The sequence below is a fragment of the Alosa sapidissima genome, chromosome 1 (genome assembly GCF_018492685.1).
Source record: "Alosa sapidissima isolate fAloSap1 chromosome 1, fAloSap1.pri, whole genome shotgun sequence".
NCBI classification, from domain to species: Eukaryota; Metazoa; Chordata; class Actinopteri; order Clupeiformes; family Clupeidae; genus Alosa; species Alosa sapidissima.
The window spans coordinates 3345032-3371080 of NC_055957.1; the positions used below are offsets into that span (position 1 = coordinate 3345032).

The 26049-nt window shown below is 44.3% G+C and overlaps 2 protein-coding genes across 5 annotated transcripts in view; one reads left to right on the forward strand and one right to left on the reverse strand.

The window, feature by feature from the left end:
• Positions 1-24082, reverse strand: txndc16 (thioredoxin domain containing 16). 3 transcript variants are annotated; one of them, XR_006030903.1, is made up of 21 exons: positions 23582-24082; positions 22891-22973; positions 22580-22653; positions 22391-22465; positions 21617-21738; positions 20981-21071; positions 19592-19748; positions 18548-18714; positions 17867-17927; positions 17613-17769; positions 17048-17194; positions 16788-16847; positions 15235-15403; positions 14408-14544; positions 13839-13923; positions 9085-9223; positions 7973-8139; positions 7245-7435; positions 5082-5166; positions 4795-4884; positions 417-551 (listed from the first exon to the last, which is right to left on the reverse strand). XR_006030903.1 is itself a non-coding variant. In XM_042087121.1 (19 exons), the coding sequence occupies exons 1-19, from the start codon at positions 23739-23741 to the stop codon at positions 301-303; spliced, it is 2493 nt and encodes an 830-aa protein (XP_041943055.1). In that variant the 5' UTR covers positions 23742-24082; the 3' UTR covers positions 1-300. The 3 variants fall into 3 exon arrangements, 1 of the variants encoding a protein (XP_041943055.1); XR_006030905.1 differs by lacking the exon at positions 5082-5166; XM_042087121.1 differs by lacking the exons at positions 4795-4884; positions 5082-5166 and having other exon boundaries at positions 1-551.
• Positions 24083-24450: 368 nt separating this feature from the next.
• The window catches only part of gpr137c (G protein-coupled receptor 137c), a 33333-nt gene continuing 31734 nt past the window's right edge, over positions 24451-26049 (forward strand). For both annotated transcript variants that reach the window (XR_006030928.1, XM_042087229.1), the window contains exon 1: positions 24451-25159. Coding sequence is in view for 1 of the 2 variants with exons in the window: in XM_042087229.1 (XP_041943163.1) it covers positions 24686-25159 (474 nt within the window). In the remaining variant the exon portion in view is untranslated. The remainder of the gene's footprint in view (positions 25160-26049) is intronic.

A 26049-nucleotide genomic window follows, 5' to 3' on the forward strand; every position in this document is an offset into this window, starting at 1 on the left:
AAGTTTCAGTGAAGTCAGTTTTTTATGGATGAAACAAACTAGTAAACAGAAGTGGCCCTCTGTGTTTACTACAGATTAAATATAAACACATATAAGCAAGAAAAGAGAGGAAATGCAAGCAGACATGGCTCATTACTGTGTGTGTGTGTGTGTGTGTGTGTGTGTGTAAGTGCGTCAGCTCTTTCCCAACAGTCTCCAGTGGGGCGAGAAGTTTCCTCTCGCTCTCAGAGATCAGAGTGTAAATCTGAGTGTGAGTGTGAGTGTATGCCTGCACATCGTGTGTGTGTGTGTGTATCGCTCTCAGAGTTCAGAGTGTGTGTGAGGTGAGGGTGTGTGTGCAGGAGCACCAGAGCTCCGTCTTTCACCATGGTCCTCCTCCTCCTCCTCCTCCCTTGCGCTTGTCCTCCGCACTGGGCGGGCCTCTTCTCTGCCGTCAGCAGTCTTGGCCTTGGTGGTCCTCTGGGCAGCGTAGCCTGGCAGCTCCTCGTCCATGACGGACAGGAAGTCAAAGAAAGGCACGCTGGGCCCCCATCTCTCATCTGGAACAACACCTGGGTGTGAGAGCACAACAGATGAAAAAAAAACCTGAAACTGACAAGCCTCACCAATCACCATTATCTTCATCATCATCATCGTCATCATCCATCAATCAGCTACACAAACAGCGTTCACAAAGCGTCCAGTCAGGGCCAGAGGCAGGAGGTCCCGTTCTTAAGACAACATCGACGTCTTTGAGACAACATTGATGAAATCAGTGGTTCTCAACGTTTTTTGAACAAACGCCCCCTGACCACATCATGATTGTCTTGATTGCTAACAGAGCAGCGCTGTGGTGTTTTACCTCAAGTCTATAAGCAGAGATCCACTTTAGCATGGGCTGTGTGTTTATGAGCCTACATTTTCATTTTTGAAATGAATCGTTCATCAATTATACTGCTTCGGCAGGCTATGCATAGGTCCTATTTTGTGTAATGAAAGAGAGGGAGAGACTATAAAGCCCGCCCTATCAAACAACTGATAGGTAGGTCTGCAAAAATAGCCCAACGTGATGCCAATCAATTTGATTTGCCTGTCATTTTTCTCGTCATGCTCTCTCTCTTTCTCACTCCTGCAGGTAGGCTAATCGATTTTCCATAATAACAAATCGTACTGGCGTATTTTGATGTGAAAAGCGTGTCCGATACGCAAAATGCATACAGGTTGGCAGGTCTGTTGCTGGCATAATCTTAAACGTTGTGATGAATAACTTTGAGTAAGCCCCCCATTTGTGCCTGAGCGCCCCCCTCTCTGCTACCTTGTTGCCCCCCCAACACTGTCCGAACACCCCCTGGGGGGCAGTACGACCCCCGTTGAGAAACCCTAGATTAAAATCAAGCCCAATGGAACAAATCCGGATCTGAAATCGGGTGTTTGTACTGAGTGAGTTTTCATTAGTTCTTGATTAAGAAAGGGCACACTTCCAGGCAGAGACGTAATCTGATCCACCGTGGAAATTCCAAAAGCAGTCACGGTTATCATCACTGAAGAACGGGAACGTCGCAGCATGGATCGGCAATGGGAACTGCCCAGGAACATCAGATAACGGCGAGTCAGTGGGAATAGATATTCCCCACTGCTCTGCCCATTGTCAAAAGGGCAGCATGAGTCAGTGTTCTAGAAGGATCTGAGAGGCTGCATATGAAAATGAACAGCAGGGACATGAGCCTAGGACGTTCTGCCAAAACATAAAACATAAAACATGAAAGAAATGGTTGAAGTGGGAACGATGCGGGCCAATGATGGGAAAACAGATGAAACCAGTCGAGTTGTGCAAAAGAAAGGCGCATTCCTCTTTGTGAAAAGAAACAAAAAATGAGGAACTTGAATGAGAAAAAGTAAAAAAAAAAAAAAAACAGAAGCCAGTGGTTTTTGGCAAGTGAGGCATTCACACATGTGGAAGATTGAGCAAAAATAAATGTCCAGTGCACAGGATGCAAGAAAAGTGAAACGGTGACTGGACTCCCCCCAGGGTGAGTTTAATTTCACTGATGGCTACCAGGCAAAAGGCCTCAGTCTCATGAGAGAGAGAGAGAGAAAGAGAGAGAGAGAGAGAGAGGGAGAGAGAAAGAGAGAGAAAGAGAGAGAGGGGGGAAGAGGTCACTCCTCAAGTAGCTGAGAAGAGTCGTCTGAGAAGAGTTGTCAACAACCTCCTCGTCCTCCTCCTCCTCACATCAGGAAACGTCCAAAAATAAAACCAAACAACAGGGCCGCCGCCAGACTGCTCCGGGCGCCAACTCGGATCAAGGTGAGCGGGAGAGGAGGGGGTGAAAACACATGCGCCAGCCTGACTTCCTAATGCATGGTGCCCGGGTGACCACACACAACAGGAGCTTGCACCCCAGAGAGAGGGGAACAGCGGTTACAACAACAACATCAACAACAACAATAACAACACAAAACAGACTGAGAGAAACGTGGTTTGGAGCTCACGCCTGGGCCATGTGTTTCTGAGTGCCTGTCTGTGTTTCCCCCCCCCCCTTTGGAATTTAAACTGCTCATAAAAGAATAATACATGAGAGAAAATGGATCTCTAAAAGCACTGAATTTTCCTACCATTAAACAAAAAGACATTTTAATAAGACTGATGGATAAACCTTCACCGCTACCTGGCACAAAATGAAAGAAAGACAGAGAAAGAGATAGGCACAGAAAGAGAGAGATAGAGAGAAAGAGAGAGATAGAGAGAAAGACAAGACAAAGTAGGAGAGAGAGAGAAAGAGTGATTTGGCATCAACAGCATCGGTGGTCTCTGTACCGGTACTCGAGCCCAAGAGGACTGGCACCAGCCGCAGGAACTCAATTAAGGGATATGGTTTCGCCTGCTCTGCCCGCTTCTCATAGGAAGCAGATGGAGTCTGGGGCCACTTCTGGGAAGCTGGCACTGGGTCAGTACTGCTCTTTAGCACCAGAGGACCTAAACATCCACTCAGGCCCCATCAGAGGAGCGAGAGGAGGGAGACGAGAGATGAGGTCAGTGATGAAGTGAAGGAGCGATGGTTGGGGGGGCAGCGTTACCATGCGGACAGCTTTTTACTGTAATGGCATCTGGACAATACCGATGATTGCTTTTACGGTGAATGGGGGGTGGGGGTGCACAGTGGGGGGCCGAGAGAGGACGGAGAGGAGAAGATGATCTCACGGACAGTGATGAATGGAGAACAGGGCTCCAGAGGCAGGGAGGGTGTCATCATGATGGAACTTTGTGTCACAACACCAGTGAGGCAATAGAGCTTCTCCTAAGCCCCAAATTATTACAGCAGACTGGGGGGGGGGGGGGGGGGGTGGTTGAATGTGAAATACATTAGCCGAGTTAGCGGGGGCAAGTGTTTATTTTTACAATTTACAGTGCTTTGTGAAACTGCGCTGCCTGTGACTGAGGATCCTTATACAGGCATGACTGTTAACACTACACTACATACTCCCATTCCAGATGTGTGCTTTTCAAACCCGCACAGAACGTGATAATGGCTTTTGGTCAGTATGAAAAAAAATGTACACTCTGTTATGAGAAGTAAGAGTAATGTTATAGAGTGCTATATGCTGTAACTGCTATCAGCTAAGCTTCAGCGAGGCGTGTGTGTCCAGTACTGGCTGCCATGATGGTAGCCTAGAAATCTAGACGCACCCTAGCGGCAGCAAATGTAATTTGCAGCCAGGGTAGTCTAGCAACTCGTCGTTGGCTTGCAAGCTGGAAAAATTGAACTTCTATCAGGCCAATCACATCGTGTTTAGTGTCGGCGACAGTTCTGCATGAATTTCCTGCTACTTGAAAACAAAGAAGATGGATGCTGCTGCATGCTGGCGAACAGTGGTCTTTGAATCGCGACTCGAGTTAAGCTTTTTTTAAATTGGCAAAAGTTTGATCAACTAGCCAACTAGCTCCGCTTGTGGGAAAACGCATGTAGTCCATGAGCCACAGGGGGGTCGTCACTACCACTTGGGGGGGCAAATTCTCACTATATTTTTCTGAAAGCTACATATCTCTGGAGTATAAAATGGTATGATAGCAAGTTGGATCTTGTAGCTTTTTGGCTGTACAGGCCTTCAAAGTTGACCTCTGATTTGAAAAAAAAAAAGGAAATTCCGCCTATTGGCTTTTTTTGTTAAAACACTCATAAGAGCCCAGAAAAGAATCCAAATCTTATTATTACTGATGCATATGTGGTGTTTGATGTTGGCATACATATTTTGACTCATTATGGGATTTTGCTCTTCATTTTGGTTGATTAAATTCAAGATTTATGTGCACAAAAAAGCTAATTTGAGTTTTCAGAGCAACATGTTATGGCAATACCTGAATGCAGACCTTATCGATCATTACTATTCTACCCTCCTTACTTTCAATTGCAAGTTGAAATTAATGTTAAATGATGACATACATAGGTCTGCAGTACAAATGTTTTTTTTTTAATTGTAGCTGAAACGAGTACAAAGGATCTTTAATCTATTCATTGAATTCATCGTCAGAACAGGAGCACAGAGGATGCCATCTCTATGGCACTTCACTCTGACCTGTCCCACCTTGACAATAGCAACACCTATGTAAGAATGCTGTTCATTGACTTCAGCTCAGCGTTCAACACCATCATCCCCTCCAAACTGATCACCAAACTCAGTGAACTGGGCATCAATACCTCCCTCTGTAACTGTATTCTGGACTACTTGTATTGCATTCATTGTGTCTACACTTGAGATAAATAAGTTTGTTTTTTCTTTTATCACATACACATATATTGGTAGATGTTTTTTCTTTACCTTGACATGTTTCGACGTATACTTCCATCTTCATCAGAAGGTCACACGGTGGAGTAGTGTGACGCGTTTTTATCAGCTGCACATTTCATCCTGCACATACACTTATTATTAATACTATTGTAATGTTACTGTTTCTGCACTACAATGGTACTGTTACCACACTGCACAGAGTTGCACATACTGTACATATCTGTCTATATGGTTCATACTAAATATCCATATTTATTAATTTTTTCTGTAATATATTCTGTTAATACACTGCATATATCTATATTGTTCTTACTTACTTGCCTGCTGTAGATATGCAAATGAACTCATGTTCCTCTGAAAATGGATTGATCCAATTTCAGTTTCTGTCTCATCTCATCAGAACTGTGTAGAATTTTTAAAACTGTTGTAAATGTATGTACTTGTAGATCTTGGAGAATAGTTATTATTTATTTTCAATGGAAATTATTTTAACATCAGATGAAAGACAATTTTAAGTATGATGATAATAATAATAATAATAATAATAATAATAATAATAATAATAATTGTACATAATGATAACAATGTGTAAAGTATGAATATTTTTACCAACCAGTTCATCTACATCTCATTCCCACATTCTTACTAGTCAAAAGTACAACTGAAATGTATAATGTAGATCATTTTAGCACCTGTGATGCAATTACCATAATTTCCCAACTATTAGCTGCAGCTTGTACATTGATTTTGCAAAATTTCTTCAGCTATGAGGTTAATACACGGGGGCGGTTAATATGGTATATGGTTTTGTTTCTTTTAACTTGCATAAAACACTGTCGGGTGGCTTATAAACAATACGGCTAATACACAGGAAATTACTGTATGTATTTCATGTGCCCTGGACATTATAAAATTATAATATTTATGTTAAGCTGGGTACATGTGGTGATGTGAACAATTTTCATATGGTATTCCTTGAATGTAAAGGTAATATGTGATTGGTAATCATGATGTTTTGATCTCTTGGAATATCTCTTATTAAATACTAATTTACTGAATTTTGGGGTGTTTCCGAATAGTACATTTACAAATAGTAAATAGCATAGCAATGCAGACCTATGTAATCATTTGTATTTCAAGTCTCTGCTGGGAGGTAGGAAGGTAAGAATACATTGATTAATGAGGTAGTGGGCATTTCAATTAGTGCTGCAACACATTGTGTCTCTGAAAATGTAGATTTGCTCATTATTACACATAAATCTTGAATTTTATCAACCAAAATGAAGGGCAAAATCACATAATGATTCAAAATATGTATGCCAACATCAAACACCACATATGCATCAGTAATAATGAGGTTTGGATTATTTTCTAGGCTCTTATGAGTGGTTTAACAAAAAAAAGCCAATAGGCGGAATTTCCTTTTTTCAAATCAGAGGTCAACTTTGAAGGCCTGTACAGCCACAAAGCTACAAGATCCAACTTGCTATCATACCATTTTATACTCCAGAGATATGTAGCTTTTAGAAAAATATAGTGAGAATTTGCCCCCCCAAGTGGTAGTGACACGCCCCTTTTTGGGCCTGTGGCTCATGGACTAATGGGACTCATGAGTTGTAGCGCTATCCTATTGCGTGCAGAGGGAATTTGAAAGACAACTCTTTATCCCGCCCATCGGATTGAGCACAGCGAGTGGTGAGTTACCAGACCCTACATCTTGATGTGGGTCTGGCTCTTCAGGCTAGCAGTCTGGAGGTATTAAACAGATCTGATAACAGTGGTGGATTATCAACCCATTCATTTCAACAGGGCTAAGATGGGGTTCAAAGCTCCTTCAATCCAGGAAGTATGACATTCACTAGACATCTTACTGATCACTATGACCTGACCAAATGTGTGTATATACTGCGTATATAATGCATATGGCACAATACCTGCTGTGACTGGAGTGACAAAAACTCGTGGCTGAAACCAGCCTGTGGGAAACAATGCACCTGGAAAGCTCCTAATGTCATGAGAAAGGGGCGGTGCTAGTGTAGTGGTTAAGGAGCTGGGCTAGCGTGCAGTAGCCTGTAGGGCGGTGGTAGTGTAGTGGTTAAGGAGCTGGACTAGCGTGCAGTAGCCTGTAGGGTGGTCGTAGTGTAGTGGTTAAGGAGCTGGGCTAGCGTGCAGTAGCCTGTAGGGTGGTGGTAGTGTAGTGGCTAAGGAGCTGGACTAGCGTGCAGTAGCCTGTAGGGCGGTAGTAGTGTAGTGGCTAAGGAGCTAGGCTAGCGTGCAGTAGCCTGAAAGTTGTCGGTTCAATTCCCGGCTTCCACCGTTGTGCCCTTGAGCAAGGCACTTAACCCCAAGATGCTCCGGGGACAATGTGATCCCTTGTAATATAGCTGACATATGTAAGTCACTTTGGTCAAGAAGTGTCTTCTAAATGTAATGTAATGTAATGAAAGACCCACATAAACCATCAAGCATGGAGCCCCTACCTGCAGGCTCTTCATCTTGCCTCTCCACACCCTGAAGCCACTGGAGGATGCTCCCAGACTGCAGGGGGCGCTGTGGGGGGAAGTGGAACACCTCTCCTCCGGAGCGCAGCTGAGAGAGCACCAAAGCTGGGAGCTGGGGCGAGGCGCCCAGGTAGGACTCCAACACAGAGCTGCCTGCAGGTGTCCTATGACTGCAAGACAACACAACACACTGAACACCGATATCTTTTTACACACACTTGCGCTCTTTGAAATTGTTTTGCCTTTGCCAAGTACCACGACTAAAGGAGAATTGTGATCTCTTTCCACTCTAGGGCCACTTTTGAAAAGTTCACTAGCTAGCCGGGCCAGTACAAGAAATACATTCCTAAACGAGCAGATGGCTATAATTAAAGTAAATTACTTTTTTCACTGCTGACAAAACTCAGGCATGCCGTTAAGTGTCAGCCAACATGGAGAGGATCCCTACAGAGACACACATGTTCCTGTTTACCCCAGTTAAGGTACACCCCATATGAAGTTGATGTTAGCCGATGCCCCTAGTGAAGATGCTTGGCCAGCTAGTTCAGCTAGCTCTATGCCGAAAATACTGATCGGGTCCGAGTCCGGCCTGCGGTCATGTCCCGGCCCCATCTCCCTCTCTCCCACTCACTCACTTCCTGTCTGTCTTCGCTGTCCTGTCGGAGTGAAGGCAAAACGGCCATACTTATCACCAAGAGTGTACACACAGATTTATCCAGCATGGCAGGTAGCGCTGCAGGTGCCCGGCGTGTAGCAGTGCCCGCATCTCCAGCAGGGCGGCGCTACTCTCTAGCCCCTCCTCCCTCACAAACAGCAGCAACAGGGGCATCTGCAGCTCCAGGTACTGGGGCAGATTCTCCACGGTCAGCTCCGGCTAACAGGCGAGAGGGGGGGAGGGGGGGGGGTAAGATAGGACACAGATGGACAGAGTAAAGAGAGAGCCACATACAGAATATGTGTGTGAGAGAGAGGGAGTGAGAGAGAGAGGGAGTGAGAGAGAGAGGGAGTGAGAGAAAATGTGAGAGAAAATGTGAGTGAGTGAGATCACAGATACAGTGGAGAAAAAAGTGAAAAAATGAAAGAAAGAAGAGAGAGAGAGAGAGAGAGAGAAAGAGAGAGAGAGAGAGAGAGAGAGAGAGAGAGAGAGAGAGAGAGAGAGAGAGAGAGAGAAAGAGAGAGAGAGAGAGAGAGGAAATGGGAAATAATGAGAGTAAGACACATAGAAGGAATGAGATTGAATTACAGATAGATACATAGACAGAGAGAAAGAGGGCGAGAGAGAGAGAGAGAGAGAGAGAGAGAGAGAGAGAGAGAGAGAGAGAGAGAGACACACACGTAGGCACAGGTGTGAGCATAGAAGAGAGCATGTGTCAGACACACAGACCGCAGACACAAGGAGAGTTTCCTCTTGTGAAGCCAAAGGGCCGGCTAGGCTGGCAGTAAGCAGCGCATCATGTGTCTGGTAAACACTGTCAACGTCCAGTCCTCACAGTTGAGCTTGGCCAGAAGGTAGCCGTAGCCCCCGCTGCTCCACTTGTCTGGCCAGACGGGAGGAATACTCAACTCTCAGAGGACGCTAAGTCTGGCAGACATACCTTATGTGGTGGCCCTTTGGAGAGATTTTCTCTTTCACTGATTACATTTCAGAAAATCTCTCCATTCTGTGGTCCAGCCTTGCTGTAAACACATTGTCTCTCATTCTTTCTTGTGCTCCCTCTCTCTCTTTCTCTCTCTCTCGCTCTCACTCACACACACGCGAACACACGGCCACTCGCGCACACACACACACACGGACACACACACACACAGAGGCACTCACAAATGGGTCCAGCGTTGTGCTGCGGATGAGTGTGATGAGTTCTCCCGGGGAGGAGGCCTGAAGGGAGTGGACCTCCGTCGGTCCCTCAGAACCTCGAGACACCAGCAGCGCAGGCAGATCCACGGGCAGCTTGCGGGCCCTGCAGGCAGCACAGGACACTCAGTGCCATGTACACACACACACACACACACACACCACACTCAGTGCCATGTACACACACACACACACACACACACACACACACACACACACACACACACACACCACACTCAGTGCCATGTACACACACACACACACACACACACACACACACACACACACACACACACACACCACACTCAGTGCCATGTACACACACACACACACACACACACACACACACACACACACACACCACACTCAGTGCCATGTACACACACACACACACACACACACACCACACTCAGTGCCATGTGTACACACACACACACCACACTCAGTGTCATGCACACACACACACACACACACACACACACACACACACACACACCACACTCAGTGCCATGCACACACACACACACACACACACACACCACACTCAGTGCCATGTGTACACACACACACACCACACTCAGTGTCATGCACACACACACACACACCACACACACCACACTCAGTGCCATGCACACACACACACACACACACACACACACCACACTCCGTGCCATGTGTACACACACACACACACCACACTCAGTGCCATGCACACACACACACACACACACACACACACCACACACACCACACTCAGTGCCATGCACACACACACACACACACACACACACACACACACCACACTCAGTGCCATGTGTACACACACACACCACACTCAGTGCCATGCACACACACACACACACACACACACACCACACTCAGTGCCATGCACACACACACACACACACACCACACTCAGTGCCATGTACACATATACACACACACACACACACACACTCAGTGCCATGTACACACATATATACTGTATACACACACACACACACACACACACACACACAGTAAGCACACTCAGTGCCATGTACACACACACACACACACACACACACACACACACACACACACACACACTCAGTGCCATGTGTACACACACACACACACACCACACTCAGTGCCATGTACACACACACACACACACCACACTCAGTGCCATGTGTACACACACACACACACACACACACACACACCACACTCAGTGCCATGTGTACACACACACCACACTCAGTGCCATGCACACACACACACACACACACACACACACACACACACACACACCACACTCAGTGCCATGCACACACACACACACACACACACACCACACTCAGTGCCATGTGTACACACACACACCACACTCAGTGCCATGCACACACACACACACACACACACACACACACACCACACTCAGTGCCATGTACATGTACATGTACACATACACACACACACACACACCACACTCAGTGCCATGTACACATATACACACACACACACACACACACACACACACCACACTCAGTGCCATGTACATGTACACATACACACACACACACACACACACCACACTCAGTGCCATGTACACATATACACACACACACACACTCAGTGCCATGTACACACATATATACTGTATAGACACACACACACACAGTAAGCACACTCGGTGCCATATACACACACACACACACACACAGTAAGCACACTCGGTGCCATATGCACACACACATACAGACACATAGTCAATGCCATGTACACACAGACATACTAAACACATCCAATGCCATGTACACAAACACTCAGGGCCAGATGTACAAACGCTTTTGCGCCCACTTCAGGCGTATTTGTTTCCCAAAGTGCGTGTAAAAAAATGGCGAGGTACTGTATGCACAAACAGGCCGCACTGAGGTAAAAGTGCAGACTGCCTGTCGCAGGAGCTGAGAATGTCAAATTGCGCTTTTCCGTCTCATGCATATGCATTCATAGCAGGGTCAGGGCAGGGAAAGTGGGAGTTTCGTGTAAAAAGATGGGAGGAGAAGAGTAGAATGCCCCTACTAAAACTGCCCATGAAAGCGCACGTCTATTTTGCGGCTAAATATTTCCACCTTGTAAAAGCAGGTGTTAAATGCGGTTTGCCATTAAATGCGTCTATAAGAAAACCTTTCAAAGACAACATAACCACTATTTAGAGCACCAGTTTTGAGTCTTTGTACTATATCAAAAGCAACCTTAACTTTCGTTGGCCTTTCGAATGTCTTACTTTCAATTACACGTCATCTACTTAAACTTTCCTACTTGCTAGATTTGACCATAGATCTTCCATAGCCTACATGCACAAGTAGGCCTAGATTAGGTAGAACTAACTGCTCTTCATTATCTTCCTGCTTGTTGACATCATGCATTGTATTATTTCATGATCGCTAAACTGTGCTTGTGATCAAAGTATATCGTTCAGTTGTTAACCTTCGTAAATTGCGGTAGGGGGCGGAGAAAGGCGCTTTTTACCTGATGAAGTCCAGGTTTGATAAATACGCCGTTAACATAAGTGTCATAGCGTGCGGTTTCTGCGGGTCTGCGTTCACGCACGCACGCACGCACGCACACTCACAGAGAATGCTAGGTATGGACACCCACAGATCTCAGTATTTTCTAGAACAAATTACAGCCAGGACATGTAATGCAGACACTATTGTGCAGTAAGTGCAGCCTAATGACCACGTTTACATTCCTCTACTGTGAAATCAATTACCTGGGCCATCACTGTGCCTCTGCAGGCCTCAGGGAAACATCCAACGGTGCCGGGGTCAAGCACATAAATCTTACCATGTGCAGATCAAACAGAGCTACATGTCAATCACATGCTATGGGCTGATAAAGTTGTGGTCTCCTCCAATGGGGGGGGGGGGGGGGGCTGGTCAGAGTACAGTGGTCTGCTCACCTCTGCAGTTCATCTGGGGAATTTAGTCTGGTTTACATCGGCCATTACACACTTTCTTAAAGACCATATGCAACCACCTCTTTCGGCAAGTTAAGCTGTAATTTAGAAATATCTGATTGGCAATATCTGCTGGAGTTCTCTATATCCTGCAGGTATAAACTTTATAGAGGGTTCTTATCCAGATCCTTATCTACTGGTATATAGTTCAAAAGAATAAAGATAAGAAATTCTTTAACTTATAATCATTCAAACAATCAAGTTTTTTTTGTGTCTGGGTCAACACACAATTAGTGCTCATTGCATCAATGATGGCCAGTTGTGTGTTGAAGGAACAGAAACGTACGCTGGCCTGTGGGCTGCTCAAAGGAATCTTTGATTTTGAACTCATCGAATTTTAGCGTACACCAGAGAGATGTGCTTATTAGTCACGCCAGCTGCATCACTGCTTTGTAGACGGGACACAAACATGCAGTAGGTCCTCTTCAGATAATTATCAGGGGCTCAGTTTTGCGTAGTAAGCTGAAATGCTGCGTTTGAGTTGCATTACAAGAAACACTGTCTATCAATGTTTCCAAGACAAAGGATATGATTATTGATTTCCGTAGATCACAGCACAATGTTTCTCAAACTGTTATTCAGAACATGAATGTCGAGATAGTAGATGAATATAAATATTTAGGAACCATCATTGACAGCAAATTATCTTTTGAGAGCAACACAAATGCAGCCTGTAAAAAGGCCCAACAGAGACTTTTCTTTTTGAGGAAGATGTAATCATTTAGTGTGTGCAGGACTCTGATGACTTTGTTTTACCAGTGTCTTATTGAATCAGTGAATTGTGAGTACCAGTGAATTTATTGAAATGTCTTGACATTTTGTATTGTGGTGTGGTACAGTGGTCTTCCAATGATCTTGCAAGCGTAAGCTAACAAAGCTGGTTTGTGTAGCGTCTAAGGTGTTTGGGGTACAGCTACCACAGCTGCAGCATACTTCACTGTATATGATAAAAGGGTCAGGGGTAAGGCTGACCACATGTATATGATAAAAGGGTCAGGGGTAAGGCTGACCACATGTATATGATAATAGGGTCAGGGGTAAGGCTGACCACATGTGTATGATAATAGGGTCAGGGGTAAGGCTGACCACATTTTAAACTGTATATGATAAAAGGGTCGGGGGTAAGGCTGACCACATTTTAACTGCCCTGATCACCCACTTCTGGGTAGTTTAATCTGCTCCCCTCTGGGTGCTGTTTTAGGTTCCCTCTATTAAGAACTGGACGTGCCAGAGATTCTTTATTCCTATGACTATTAGGAACCTGAATTCACCTGACTGTTCTCTTGAAGAAGAATCTTTATTTACATTATGTGATTATTGATTTACTTATGTATTCCTGTCCATGTTCATTATGACAGATGTACCTGTGTACTGCCCAATTGGATTCATTGTTGTTGTGTGTCCTGTGCTTTTCTGTGTATGTGTTTTAGACATCCTGCTGCACACTAAATTTTCATTTTCTAAGGAAAAATAAAGTGAAACTTGAAACTTGAAACAATGGCTTAAAATCCTCCATCTATCAAACATTGGATATGAAATCGAACAATTATACAAGGAAATGGTCCAGTTGAAGCCTGTTGGTGTGTTGTGTGGCACCATCGATGACTCTGAGTGCACATTTATTTGATTTGAACACTTGAGACGGGGAGGTGGAAATGAGGAGGCCGGGCCCTTCAGAAGCCGCGTTTATGGGCTCGTGAACGCTCGGAGAACTTACCAGTTTTGGGCCGGAGTGTCAACAAACATCCCAAGCAGTATCTCTCCCCTCAGCCCTTTCGACGCTTCTTCAAATAAGGACACTCCTGAGGGACAAACAGTACAGAGGAGAAACAGTGGACAAGAGAGGAGGATGTGGGAGGTGTGGGGGGTGGGTGTGGTTCAGACCTGAGGTGCGTTTAGAAGTGGCGAACGTTTGCGTCAATACGTTTTCTCTGAACATTTAACTCTAATTTCGTGTGAGCGTTCCATTTTATCTGTAGCCCTTTGTCCAGCTCCACTGCATGTTCGCTGAGAACTGCCTCCTCGAACTACCTCCTCGAACTGCCTCCTCGAACTGCCTCCTCGAACTACCTCCTCGAACTGCCTCCTCGAACTGCCTCCTCGAACTACCTCCTCGAACTGCCTCCTCGAACTACCTCCTCGAACTGCCTCCTCGAACTGCCTCCTCAAACTGCCTCCTCAAACTGCCTCCTCAAACTGCCTCCTCGAACAGTCTGCGACATGTTTGTGAATGTTCACCTGTGTTTGCACATTTGAACGCACCCCTGGTGCTGGGGCTGGTCCTACCTGGGTCCCGTCTGGAGCTGAAGGCTCCCAGTGCCCTGACGGGGGTGAGGGCGCCGTGGGGCTCGTCCAACCCCCCCTCCAGGAAGGTCCGCACCTCCTCAGAGGACGCGAGGCGCAGCGGGCTGCCCAGCCGACTCCTGGCAAACACACACAGGAAATGAGGTCAGGACCTTCACGTCCACAGTGGCGCGCCAGATGGCGAGGCAAACATCACAAGCAGTGGGCACAAGCACAGCCTCTCGAGGCTGCCTGACCCCTCTCACCTTACTGGCACTACCGATTCATGACATTTCCTCCCAAACCATTTCTCTCATAATGGGCCATTCTCCCGGGCTGGATCAACAATGGATGAATGGATGTCCTCATGCACTTCAAACTGAGTTATGGCAATTAGGACTTTCATCAGGACGTCTATCTGATCCTTTAGATGAAAATAATGGATAATGGGACTCAAGTTGGAGGATGATTGATGTTTGAAAGCGACATTTATCCGGATAAAACTAATAAAGCCTTGATTTATCTTTCTATTAACCCAAGCAACAATGATGTCAGAGGATCATAGAAAGAAAAATGTGTTGTTTTTATTATTAAGCTCAGCTGACACTCTCTGAACTCTAATCCTGATTTCTCTTCTTCTGACATTCCCACAATGTTGTAACTGCTTACACAGCTTAAGTGTTGCACTTGCAGTTAAGCTAGCTGTTTACCACAAGTATTGAGCCAAATCACAGGGCTCTGGGGATGCGGAGGGAAGTGTGTGCATCCGGGAGGGATTAGCTGCTCTGGGAAACGGAGGAGAGGGCTAGCAGAGGTGGCGCGTCACTCACAGCAGGATGAACCTGTGCAGGCTCTCACTTCCCATCATGCCGCGGTACAGCTGGGCCCCATCGCCGCGGTGATACTCCACCACTGAGGGGAAGGAGTTGATTTGTTGGGCGCCGCAGACGTCTGTCCACTCTCCACAGTCTACAGACACCAGAGCGACGTCAGGGAGACCTGGCCGAACACACCCACACATATACAGTACAATCAATATGGGGTTTTAGCACTCACACAGACACAGAGACTTTGAATCGCTCAGCCTTTCCGGGGATTTGTATATGTCTGCACTTACACATAAATTACTGTGCTTACACAATCTCCAGTACTGAGCAGGAGCATATGTGATCTGTTATTAGTCATGCCAGTACTGAGCAGGAGCATATGTGATCTGTTATGAGCAGTGATGCCAGTGTTTACACTGTGCAACATTCACAGGGGTTTTCATACATTTTTAGACTGTATTTGCAATTTCAATTGCAATTGCAATTTGCAATTTCAAAATGTCAGGTGGCGCAACCAAAAGTTTCTAAAAAAAGTGTATACAGTGCTTAACAAATTATTATTTTGTGGTTGACCTTGGTATTAAAAGTAGTAGTAGTTTTATGAATGGGCAGGTATTTTGGTTTTCCAACATCCAACTTCACATTTAAAATGTGAATTTAAAATACATCATTTCTTCACTTCAATCCACTATTTCTTGGTTTAAATTAGTATTTTACCTGGTTGCACCACCTGACGATTCGGTTGAGTCACCTGACTTTGCTACTAATTTCAAATTAGACAGGCATCTTCTTGGACACTTACAGTATATATAATCTTTTGACTTTGCTAGCAAGTTCATCCATTATTTTCCAATACAATAAAGAGTTTTATATTAAAATAACATCGTATTAATTTGCTCGGACGGTTTCACCACCTGACATTTTGAGGGGTTTGAGAAGACAAAACATAAAATATATACAATTTTTATGATAAACAGAAAATATGTTCAAATTATACAGGTTTTATAGAATAAAACGATGCTTGTTATGAATCATTTAAAATTATTTTAAACCAAAGTAATGAACCCCGACACAGAAATCTGCATGTCACGTCACTGACCCACACAACCTGATAGAATTCTTATGTTTTTGAAAAGAACTGTATTATAAAATTGTATAGCAATGTACCATATTAGTATAATCTTCACAGCTCTACATTATAACGTGTTGTCCATTTATGCATTTCATTATTACGTCTTGTTTTTAAATGGATGTTTCTGACTATTGTGCTATTATCTCTGTTACTATAAACCTGCAAATTGTTGCGATTATCTTTTTTTATTTTTTATTTCATAATTAAATAAAAGTAAATTCATACATAATTAATAAAAGGACAACTAACTGACTGCTGTCTTATAGTGAAATAATAGCTAAAATCTGATAGTTAAGACGTAGTCAGTAAGAGTCACATGATTTATTAGATTCAGTTGACTCTAATAACAGGAACTGGAAGTCAGCAAATCAAAAGGAGAAGCTCTGAAGATGAGTGTGTTAAGGTTGGATTACTTCCTTATTACCTTCCAATGCTTCAGCAACCTCAACGAATGAATGCAGGAAAGCCATGGAAACAGCATCCCCTAGTGGATAGACAGAGACTGGCTAAAGGCAGTTCACCAAGCATCTTCTTATAGCAACAAATAAAGTGAAGTTCAGTAAAAGTTGTCTTTATTTCAGGAAAAAACTTACAAATCCACAAAAATATTTACATATTTGAAGATAATCAATAACATGTGAGAGTGACGCTACACTGTGTATGCGTGTGTGTTCCTGCACTTACATTTGATGAAAAACAGCACCACCAGGTGGTCATGCTGTGCTAGTGCACTGGTAAAGGTATCTGCAGTGAGCTCTAAGACTGGATCCAGGTCCAGCATCTGATCCCGGTCTCTGTACACAGACTCGGCCACCTCATCGTCCAGCACATCTGGTATCAGAAAAGAAAGGCAACACAGCTAATAAAACCAAAACCTCAGCTTTGGACACATAATGACAACCAATGCAAGCGGGAGGGATGTACGAGCGACTCATGACGATAACTACTACATTTCCTCTCCTTTGGCTGTTTAAAGGCGCGTCATTTAACCACAAATTAAAGAGATTAGACTTTCATACTGGCAACTCTATGTAATCTAATTCTAATTCTAATTCTCACATGTGAAAAAATGCATAGTGGTTCATGAATAGTGCACATACATCATTGTCTATCTAATCCCCTACACCTGAGACCATTAAATATGATAACTATGATCAAAATCTCTCCTAAGTACCAGTCTCCACATCCTGCTTTCATTTCACAGTGCAGAGAGAAGAGCACTTTGTGCCGTACACCGACAGCATTGTACCCAGAGTGGTCCATTGATCTTCATCGTCCTCGTCCTCTTCCTCTGCCACCTCCTCTCGCACAGAAGCGACCGCCTCTTTGAAAAGTGTGACCACTTCCTCTTTGAAAAGTGTGACCACTTCCTCCATGTTGTTAAATGTGACGTGCTTCACGGCAGCCTGTGGTGAGTTGAAAGAAAACAGAGTGGTGAGCAGATGACCGGTGGTTTTGATGGCCACTTGGGGATTAGTCTGAGAGCATCTGAGACACACTCACCATGTCTGAAAGCCTGTAGGCTGCATTGTACGTCACAGGGGTTTGAACATCTGGGCTATCCCTGGCAGGAAAGATGAGGTGAAACTTCTTTAAAATGACATGGAATACAGAAAGACAATTACTTTCAAACCAGTTCAAGACATCCTACCTAGGAGATTTGCTCTACTCTAAGTAAATGAAGTATGGAGGAGACATTTAAACTATTCATCTCTGCTTCATGGCAGGGATTAGGGATTCTACATTGTTTAAGAGAACAGTAAGACAATGATAGATCCCTTTTTGATAGTTATATCTTATTACAGCTTGGCATTTGTTAGAGATCATTAGGAGTTTCGTGTTTTGTTTTGTTATACTGTAAATGAACTTCTCTGGTACTCCACTGACACACAGAACCTCATGGCTTTTGCACATTTGCTTTTACACATTTGCTTTGCACTATTTTTTTAAAGTGCACTTTGCTTTCTTTGCCCTCCTAGTTCCTAGCTCCTAGTTCCTAGCTCCTAGTCTCCTAGCTCCTAGTCTCCTAGCTCCTAGTTCCTAGCTCCTAGTCTCCTAGCTCCTAGTCTCCTAGCTCCTAGTTCCTAGCTCCTAGTCTCCTAGCTCCTAGTTCCTAGTCTCCTAGTCTCCTAGCTCCTAGTCTCCTAGCTCCTAGTCCCTAGTCTCCTGGCACACTGCACAGACCTGTGGACGAGCACGACTCCGACCTCTCCCCGTAGGCTCCTGGCGAGCGCCTCAGCTGTGGCCCGGTCCAGGCTCTCCGTCTGGGCCTGAGTGAAGAGGAAGAGAAGGGGCACCTGGAGGTGACTGTAGTCCACCTCCACCTCGGCAGGGTCCACCCACGCTTCAGTCTGGCAAGGAAACACATTTACGTTTACATATAGGACAATTCCATGGAAAATGTCGTTTTTTGTAACATCCATAACGCCAATAAAATGTGATGGTATGGTATGATATGAATGATTACATGACATTTTAGCATTTGCCATTTTGGCTGAAGAATGTACATGAAGAAAAATGCACAAAAAATAAATGTTATCATTCACATCATACAAATGCCAAGGCATTTCACTGGTGTTATGGATGTGACAAAAAGTCCATTTTCTGTGGAATTGCCCTATATTCATTCAGCAGACACTTTTATCCAAAGCGACTTACAGAAGGAGAATAACAGTCAAGCCACAATGCAGAAGAGACCTTAGCTGGGAATTACTACTGCATCTGTCGACACTATTACTAGAGTTTTAGTTTTAGTTTATTTATTTAGCACAGATTTACATCAATGGTGCAAGGAGGGAACGAAGCCCAAAGGGCTTGTACAAGAGTTCCTATAGAGGATAAGAGAGCAGACATTATAAGTACTAGTCAAAGTGTGGTAGGAGGAGAGTAGGGTGCAGGAGAGAGACTAAGACCATGGGTGGGGGTGAGAGTGGAGGAGAGTGCAGGAGAGAGACTAAGACCATGGGTGGGGGTGAGACCGAATGTGACATGCGCTGAGCTGACTGCAATGTTTCCCAGAGAATTGAATTCCATTTGTGGTGGTTGGTTTGCAGAATTAACTTGAATGCAACAGTGTGTGTGCGTGTGTGTGCGCGTGCGCGTGTGTGTGTGTGTGAGATGCTCACCAGCAGTGGCGCCTCCATAAGCTGCAGGAAGGCGTAGATGTTGAGGGTGGTGACTGTGGTGAGTGAGGTGTGTGAGGTGTGTGTGTGTGTGTGAGATGCTCACCAGCAGTGGCGCCTCCATAAGCTGCAGGAAGGCGTAGATGTTGAGGGTGGTGAGCGGTCGCCTCATGGCCGTGTGTGAACAGGGCTCTGCTGCACGCATCACTTCCTTACAGTGCAGGAACCACAGGCCAGCCTGCAGAGACGCAGGGTCATCCGCACTGCACAGAGAGAGAGAGAGAGAGAGAGAGAGAGAGAGAGAGAGAGAGAGAGAGAGAGAGAGAACTACAAGATACTACTTTACATCTACTATGATACAACTTTAGTGAACTATATGTTTGGCTGCTTAATGTTAATTTTTTTTATCCAAATTAAATTGAATTAAAATGTCTGTACTGACTGTCTGGATGATAAATGATCCTGTGTCACCCTTGGGCTAGCGCCGTCTATTAATATGCCTTCTCTCAGTCTCCATACCTCATGGGAAATAGATTACACCTCTCACATGCAACATGCAACATGCAAATCAGGCCATTTTGGGTGAGATCCCCTGTGGAAATTACACACACTCCTCTCTTCTCCTCTCCTCTGGGAATTACACACACTTCTCTCCTCTCCCTCATCTCAGTGCTCTCTCTCTCCTCTCCTCTTCTCCCTTTCTTTGAGACACTGCTCTCCCTCTCCTCATCTCCTCATCTCCTCTCCTCATCTCATCTCCTCATCTCATCTCCTCATCTCCTCTCCTCATCTCCTCTCCTCTCCTCTCCTCATCTCCTCTCCTCATCTCATCTCCTCTCCTCATCTCCTCTCCTCATCTCCTCTCCTCTCCTCTCCCGACTGTCTCCAAAGCAATCACAGTACATATGCTTCAGCGGCTCATCAGGTGATCCTGTCCCACTGCACTCTCCCTTGGGGATGCATGCAGAGCGTATACACACTCAACACTGCCTAGCGTTCTCACCTACGCAGACAGACACACACACACACACACACACACACACACACACACACACACACACAAATGGGGAGTGGGGTGTTTGATTTGGCTATTGCACAGAGACTACAACAGCGTGACTGGATGAGGATATCCTCAATCGCTGATAAGGGGCCGAGTGTATTGGAATTGGGTGCGCCTTTCTGTGTGTGTGTAAGTGTGTGTGCATGTGTGTGTGTTTGTGTGTGTATGTGTATGTATGTGAATGAATGTGTGTGTGTGTGTGTGTGTGTGTGTGTGTGTGTGTGTGTGTGTGTGTGTGGTCGGGTGGGTGGGGTCACCTCACTGCTTTTTTTTGTCATAAAACTTATTAACAATCTTTGTTTACACAAAGCACTGTTTACAGACGATCAGAACCTTTTGCTCTGCACAGTTTTCCACAGATCCTCATGTCATAAAGACTTCAGGACACTCATTCAATTAAAGAACAAAAACAACTGAAACAGGAATCTTTCTCACCCCATATGCTTCAGCACAGGACCTCCAGTGGTCAACACAAACTGGAACTTGGCTCCATACACAAACGCAGTCTCCATCAGAGCTCTGTGTTCTGATTCAGAAATACAGAAATGACTGTCACAATTACAATCAAGCATATTATGTCATATTATGTGGTGTTATTCACATTGCGCTTGTATACTGAATATGCATTAGTAAATGTATGAACATAACTAAACCCTTGGTAATTTTAGTTTATGCCCATTTAAGTCCAATTCCATGACTTTTCCCTGACAGAAAACCCTGAATTTCCATGACCTACTATATAATAAATGGTACATTGAAATTATTTCATCGACCAAAGATTTCAGAGCAGCTATATAGCGTTTTAGAATCTTTGCCTTTTTTTAGAGTGGGAAATGGAAGCTAACCACAACCACTCAAGCAGGCAGTAATGAAAAAAGCTAATAGCCTGGTAAACAACTATGCTGCCTGGAAATATTATGTGAATTCATTTTGAGAGAGAGAGAGAGAGAGAGAGAGAGAGAGAGAGAGAGAGAGAGAGAGAGAGAGATAGAGATAGATAGATAGATACTTTATTGATCCCCAAGGGGAAATTCAAGAATTAACAGCGCTAGGTGAGGAACCATGGTGTACCTGGGAGCCCCAGCACTTGGATGTGGCTGAAGACGACATCAGTTTTACCCTTAGCAGCCCTCTCAATGCTGAGCAGCTCTGCAGGAGTGTGGACATAGCGCACCTCATTGAAAAGCACAGTGCTGAGGAAGAAACCAGAGCACACATAGCCATGGCTATCAAACATGATAAGAGAAACCAGAGCACACATAGCCATGGCTATCAAACATGATAAGAGAAACCAGAGCACACATAGCCATGGCTATCAAACATGATAGCCGACTCACCGCAGTATGAGGAAAAAGAAAGGGGATCCCTTCCCTGGGTCAAAAATGTTTGTTGCAGTAAAACTACAGGGTGCTATTAAAAAATGGGCCTCTAAGAAAAAACCTATAGAATCGAGGCTCTCCTGCTTACATCTGCAGTATACTCAAGGTAAGGCAAGACAACGCAAGTTTATAGAGTGCATTTCATACACAGGAGTAATTCAATGTGCTTCACATAAACAAAAGCAAAGAATAATAGGCCCTCACAATGTCCCTTTGAATCTTAGCAAATACTACCAAACATGCAAATCTTTGAATCAACTAATGTATTCACTAGAACTAGATCAAGAGCATAGAACAGGCTACTACAGCATACAGTACAACAGAGCAACACCCACTGACAGACTTATCTTCAAACAGAGACCTGCATACAATAGAACAGGAACCTTTGAATGGATTTCAATGTAGGGTTGCTGAATCAACTACAGCAGTAGGAAACGTTTTTAACAACAATGGAGACGTGACTTACAAAAGTATGTGAGACACAATAGCATTGACATCAAACACGGTGTCTGTGTCAAAACTCCTCAGCACCTCAGAGCCTCTGCAGACACAAGAGAAGGAGAAGAAGAAGACAAGTTCAACACAGGCAGAGCTTTCTGAAAGAATGGCTTTACAGTATGCTACTGTGTGCAGAGGCTCAGACTAGGCTACCAACCGAAACAAGCAGGCCTTCTTCAACAGCTTCTCAGCCCCACAATATTTTGGAATGTCTTCTTTTGTACAGTTAATCTGGGGAGGGTGAAGACATTCATTTATGAAACGCCCTTCTGTAAAAATGCACATGGATTTTGGATATTTTTTTATGATATCAATCTGAGTGAGTATTCATAAGACCGGGCAAGTCGGCCTAGAACTGTAGTTCTGCATCCTCGGATTGAGGCGAGTCAAACCCCCCCCCCCCCTCTTTCAGTAGTTATACTTCTGTGGTCATTACCTTCTTTGGGCATTACCTTCTGTGGTCATTACCTTTGCCACTGAAATGCCATAATCCTCCAGAGCTTCTGCAGACAGCTCCAGCTGCTCCAGGAACAGCTCAAGGGTTGGATTCACTGCAGGTACATTTGCACTTATTAATTCAGCAGACACTTTTATCCAAAGCGACTTACAGAAAGAGAATAACATTCAGGCTACAGTTCAGAGGAGACCTTAGCTAGGAATTACTACTGCATCAGTCAATATTACTAGAGGATTACAGTTCAGACATTATATAGTATGTAGGCTACTAGTCAGTGTAAGAGAAAGTAGAAGGCGTAGGCCAAGAGAAGTGTGTGTAAGTGTGTTAGGTTGTTGGGAAACGTTAGGAGAACACGTAAGAGAAACATTCATCATGTGTGTGACCTGCAATGGCCAATCTGTGTGTGTGTATGTGTGTAATACCACTTACTCAGAGTTAACTTGGAATACCCCAAAAGGCCATCCCCTGTGTAATTCTGAGGTAAAAACAATCCCTATATCTCATGCATCTTTTGGTTGCAAATGTTTTCCTTTTCAAAGCCTGACACAAATGCACGGGAATGAGGAATCATGGGAACTTGGAATTGCCCTGCTTTTCTTTTTCCTAAAATATAAAAATCCTGCAATGACGCGCTTAACATAGGGTGTAGCCTACATAACATCAACACATCTCGAGTTGGTGAATATGGAAAAACATTCTTGCCTTGTTTTCCAAAGTACACAAAGAAAAATTTCCCAGACAGCATCCTCTCCGTGAAAGTCTCCCGAGTAAGCTCCAGCATCTTTGAGACATTTGCCGCCGCACCTCTCTTGGCTTGCCAGTAACATAACGTCAGTAAGAGGATGGATATGAGGCGCATCATGATAACAAGTCAAGACTTCGTTGCAGATTAGAATGGGCATTCCGATTTGCAGCAAACTGTGGTTCGATTCGAGATAGGACTACAACTTTTTAAAACCTGTCTGGTGGTGGTATTAGCCTCGTTAGGCTAACTCCTGCAGGGTAAGTCATCCACATAATAACTAGTGTACAAACCACAGGAAGGCCTGACCATTTTTGCTCTAGCTATATTTAGCATTCTATATGCAAGGTTGAACTATTTTACAACTGCACGCAGATTATTTGAATGTTTAGCATCTTTCATGCGCGTCTTTGCAAAAACCAATGTACAGGTCAGCGAGTTCTTGTTTCTTCCTGTAAATATTGTGTATGCGTCCCACAAACCAATGAGATGCACAGAATTTTCAAAGATCCTGACGTCGTATGACGCGCCAATAACAAACTCAAATGTAAAAAGTTGACATCATCTTTGACCAATGAAATTTAGAATATTTGGAGGTAGGGCACCCTAACCCCCAATGACAATGTAGTAGGAAGTAAGAGGCGGAGTTAGTAATGAAACTGTCGTATATTTCTCTACTGTAGGAGAAACGGTTTATTTGGAGGGAGTAACGTTTTGAGCCAAGATGGCGACTACAGTGCTCCAGTGCGCAGCTGCTCCTCATTGGTGAGGGGGCGGGTCCTTTGATGCAGCCTCGCTCAGCTGATCGCCCTCCACATCTCATCTCTTTTTTTCCTGTAGTTGTTTTTTTTGCAGAGGGAGCTGCTTTGCAGAGATTGGGGGCCGCTGTAGAGGGCTTTCTCTTGTCTGTTTTTTATACTTAGATATCCACCTCAGCTGTTTTATTTATCAAGTTCATGTGTTTAGAGCTAGCTTGTTAGTTAGTTAGCTAGGTTTGTTTTTTATCTGAGTGCAGCCCCCAAGTTTGACGCATATCTCTTTCGTAATTCGAATATCTGCTATATATGTCAAAAGTTTGGGCTGTCCATCACTTTGAATTGATAAGCACTGGCTGTGTTTTTAGCTCGGCATCGATACACTTATTATTCGCTATGTTGTTACAAGAAAATCAGGTCAGCGTCAGTGTTTTCACGTCTGTAACGGACTCATCAGATGAACCGATCCGAGCTGCGTTTCCCCCCTCAGTGGAGCTAGGACTCACCGTTGTCTATACTGTTCTGTACTCCCTGCTTTTTGTATTTGTTTACCTACAACTTTGGCTAATTTTGCACTATGGACACAAACGCTTCAGCTACCAGAGTGTCTTTCTTTTTCTCTGTTTGCTGTGGGCAGCGCTTAGGACTACGTTGTTTTCTTTTTACTTCAAGAACGTTGTTCAAGCGAACCAGTTGCAGCCTTTACCCTTTTGGCTTTTGTATTGTTTTCCTGTTTGCCTGCAATTCTTCACGTTATGTCTCCTAAACCTATATTTTGCACAGGTAAGCTCCTTTTTTATTGCACGACTCTTATTTACCATGTCAATTAACAATGCAAGTCAAGATCTGTTGTGAGTCTCAACTAAGTAAACAGGACACGCGTTATTCTCATATTTGCACGTACATACCCCGATTGCACAGCGAAAGGTCCGCATTCAATGCAGTAGAACTGGGTCGGTCTGAACAAAATAACAGCCTATGCTAATCGTTCTATTTGGGAAAAACAGCATTTTGTGTACATGGGCTGCCCCTGAGATCAACCCTATAGTTATTTTCGAATGGTGTATGGTTTGTATGTTATGTTCTCTGTAAAATTATTCACTCACAAACAGGCTATTTCATCTGAGCCATAAAACATTTTTTTAAAACGCTGTGTACATGTAAGTGGGTAAACAGACCTAAACAGTCTTTTTCTGGGACAGTCAGTCTGGTATTTGGAGGTCATCTCTCTCTGATCCTGGCTTTGCTGTGAGTTTGCTCAGTTCAGTGGAGATCTCTTACAAGGCCGCCTCTGCCCCTTGCTCCCTTCATGGGACAGGGGCAATACAGGTGCAATGGACAAATTTGCTTGTTAACAAATTTTAGAATGACAGGGGTCCATGCAATTTATTAGTCTCTATGTCTGCATAGCGGCCCAGCCTCCATTAAGATTTCAGTCACTTAGATTACAACATACACGTATGACTAATGCCTAAAGTTTGTCTGCATGATGGAATTCCAATGTCAAGTTTCAACCATTGGCTTATGGTGGTTATGTATGTCTCATCTATTATGATGCTGTGCTGAAGATATCAAATCTATCAAGCCAGCACTGTATGCCCAAACAACAGATAAGACTTTGTTTTTTTGTGCCACAGTGATGCACTTACATCTTTTGATATGTCCTGTTAAAT

Coding starts and splice junctions, on each gene's coding strand:
- txndc16 (XM_042087121.1), bottom strand. CDS start 23,741: ATGATGCGCCTCATATCCATCCTCTTACTGACGTTATGTTACTGGCAA. Junction 16,848..17,047: donor GGTGCTGTTTTTCATCAAAT/GTAAGTGCAGGA, acceptor TCTATCCACTAG/GGGATGCTGTTTCCATGGCT. Junction 15,404..16,787: donor GGTTGCTGAAGCATTGGAAG/GTAATAAGGAAG, acceptor GTGTTCGGCCAG/GTCTCCCTGACGTCGCTCTG.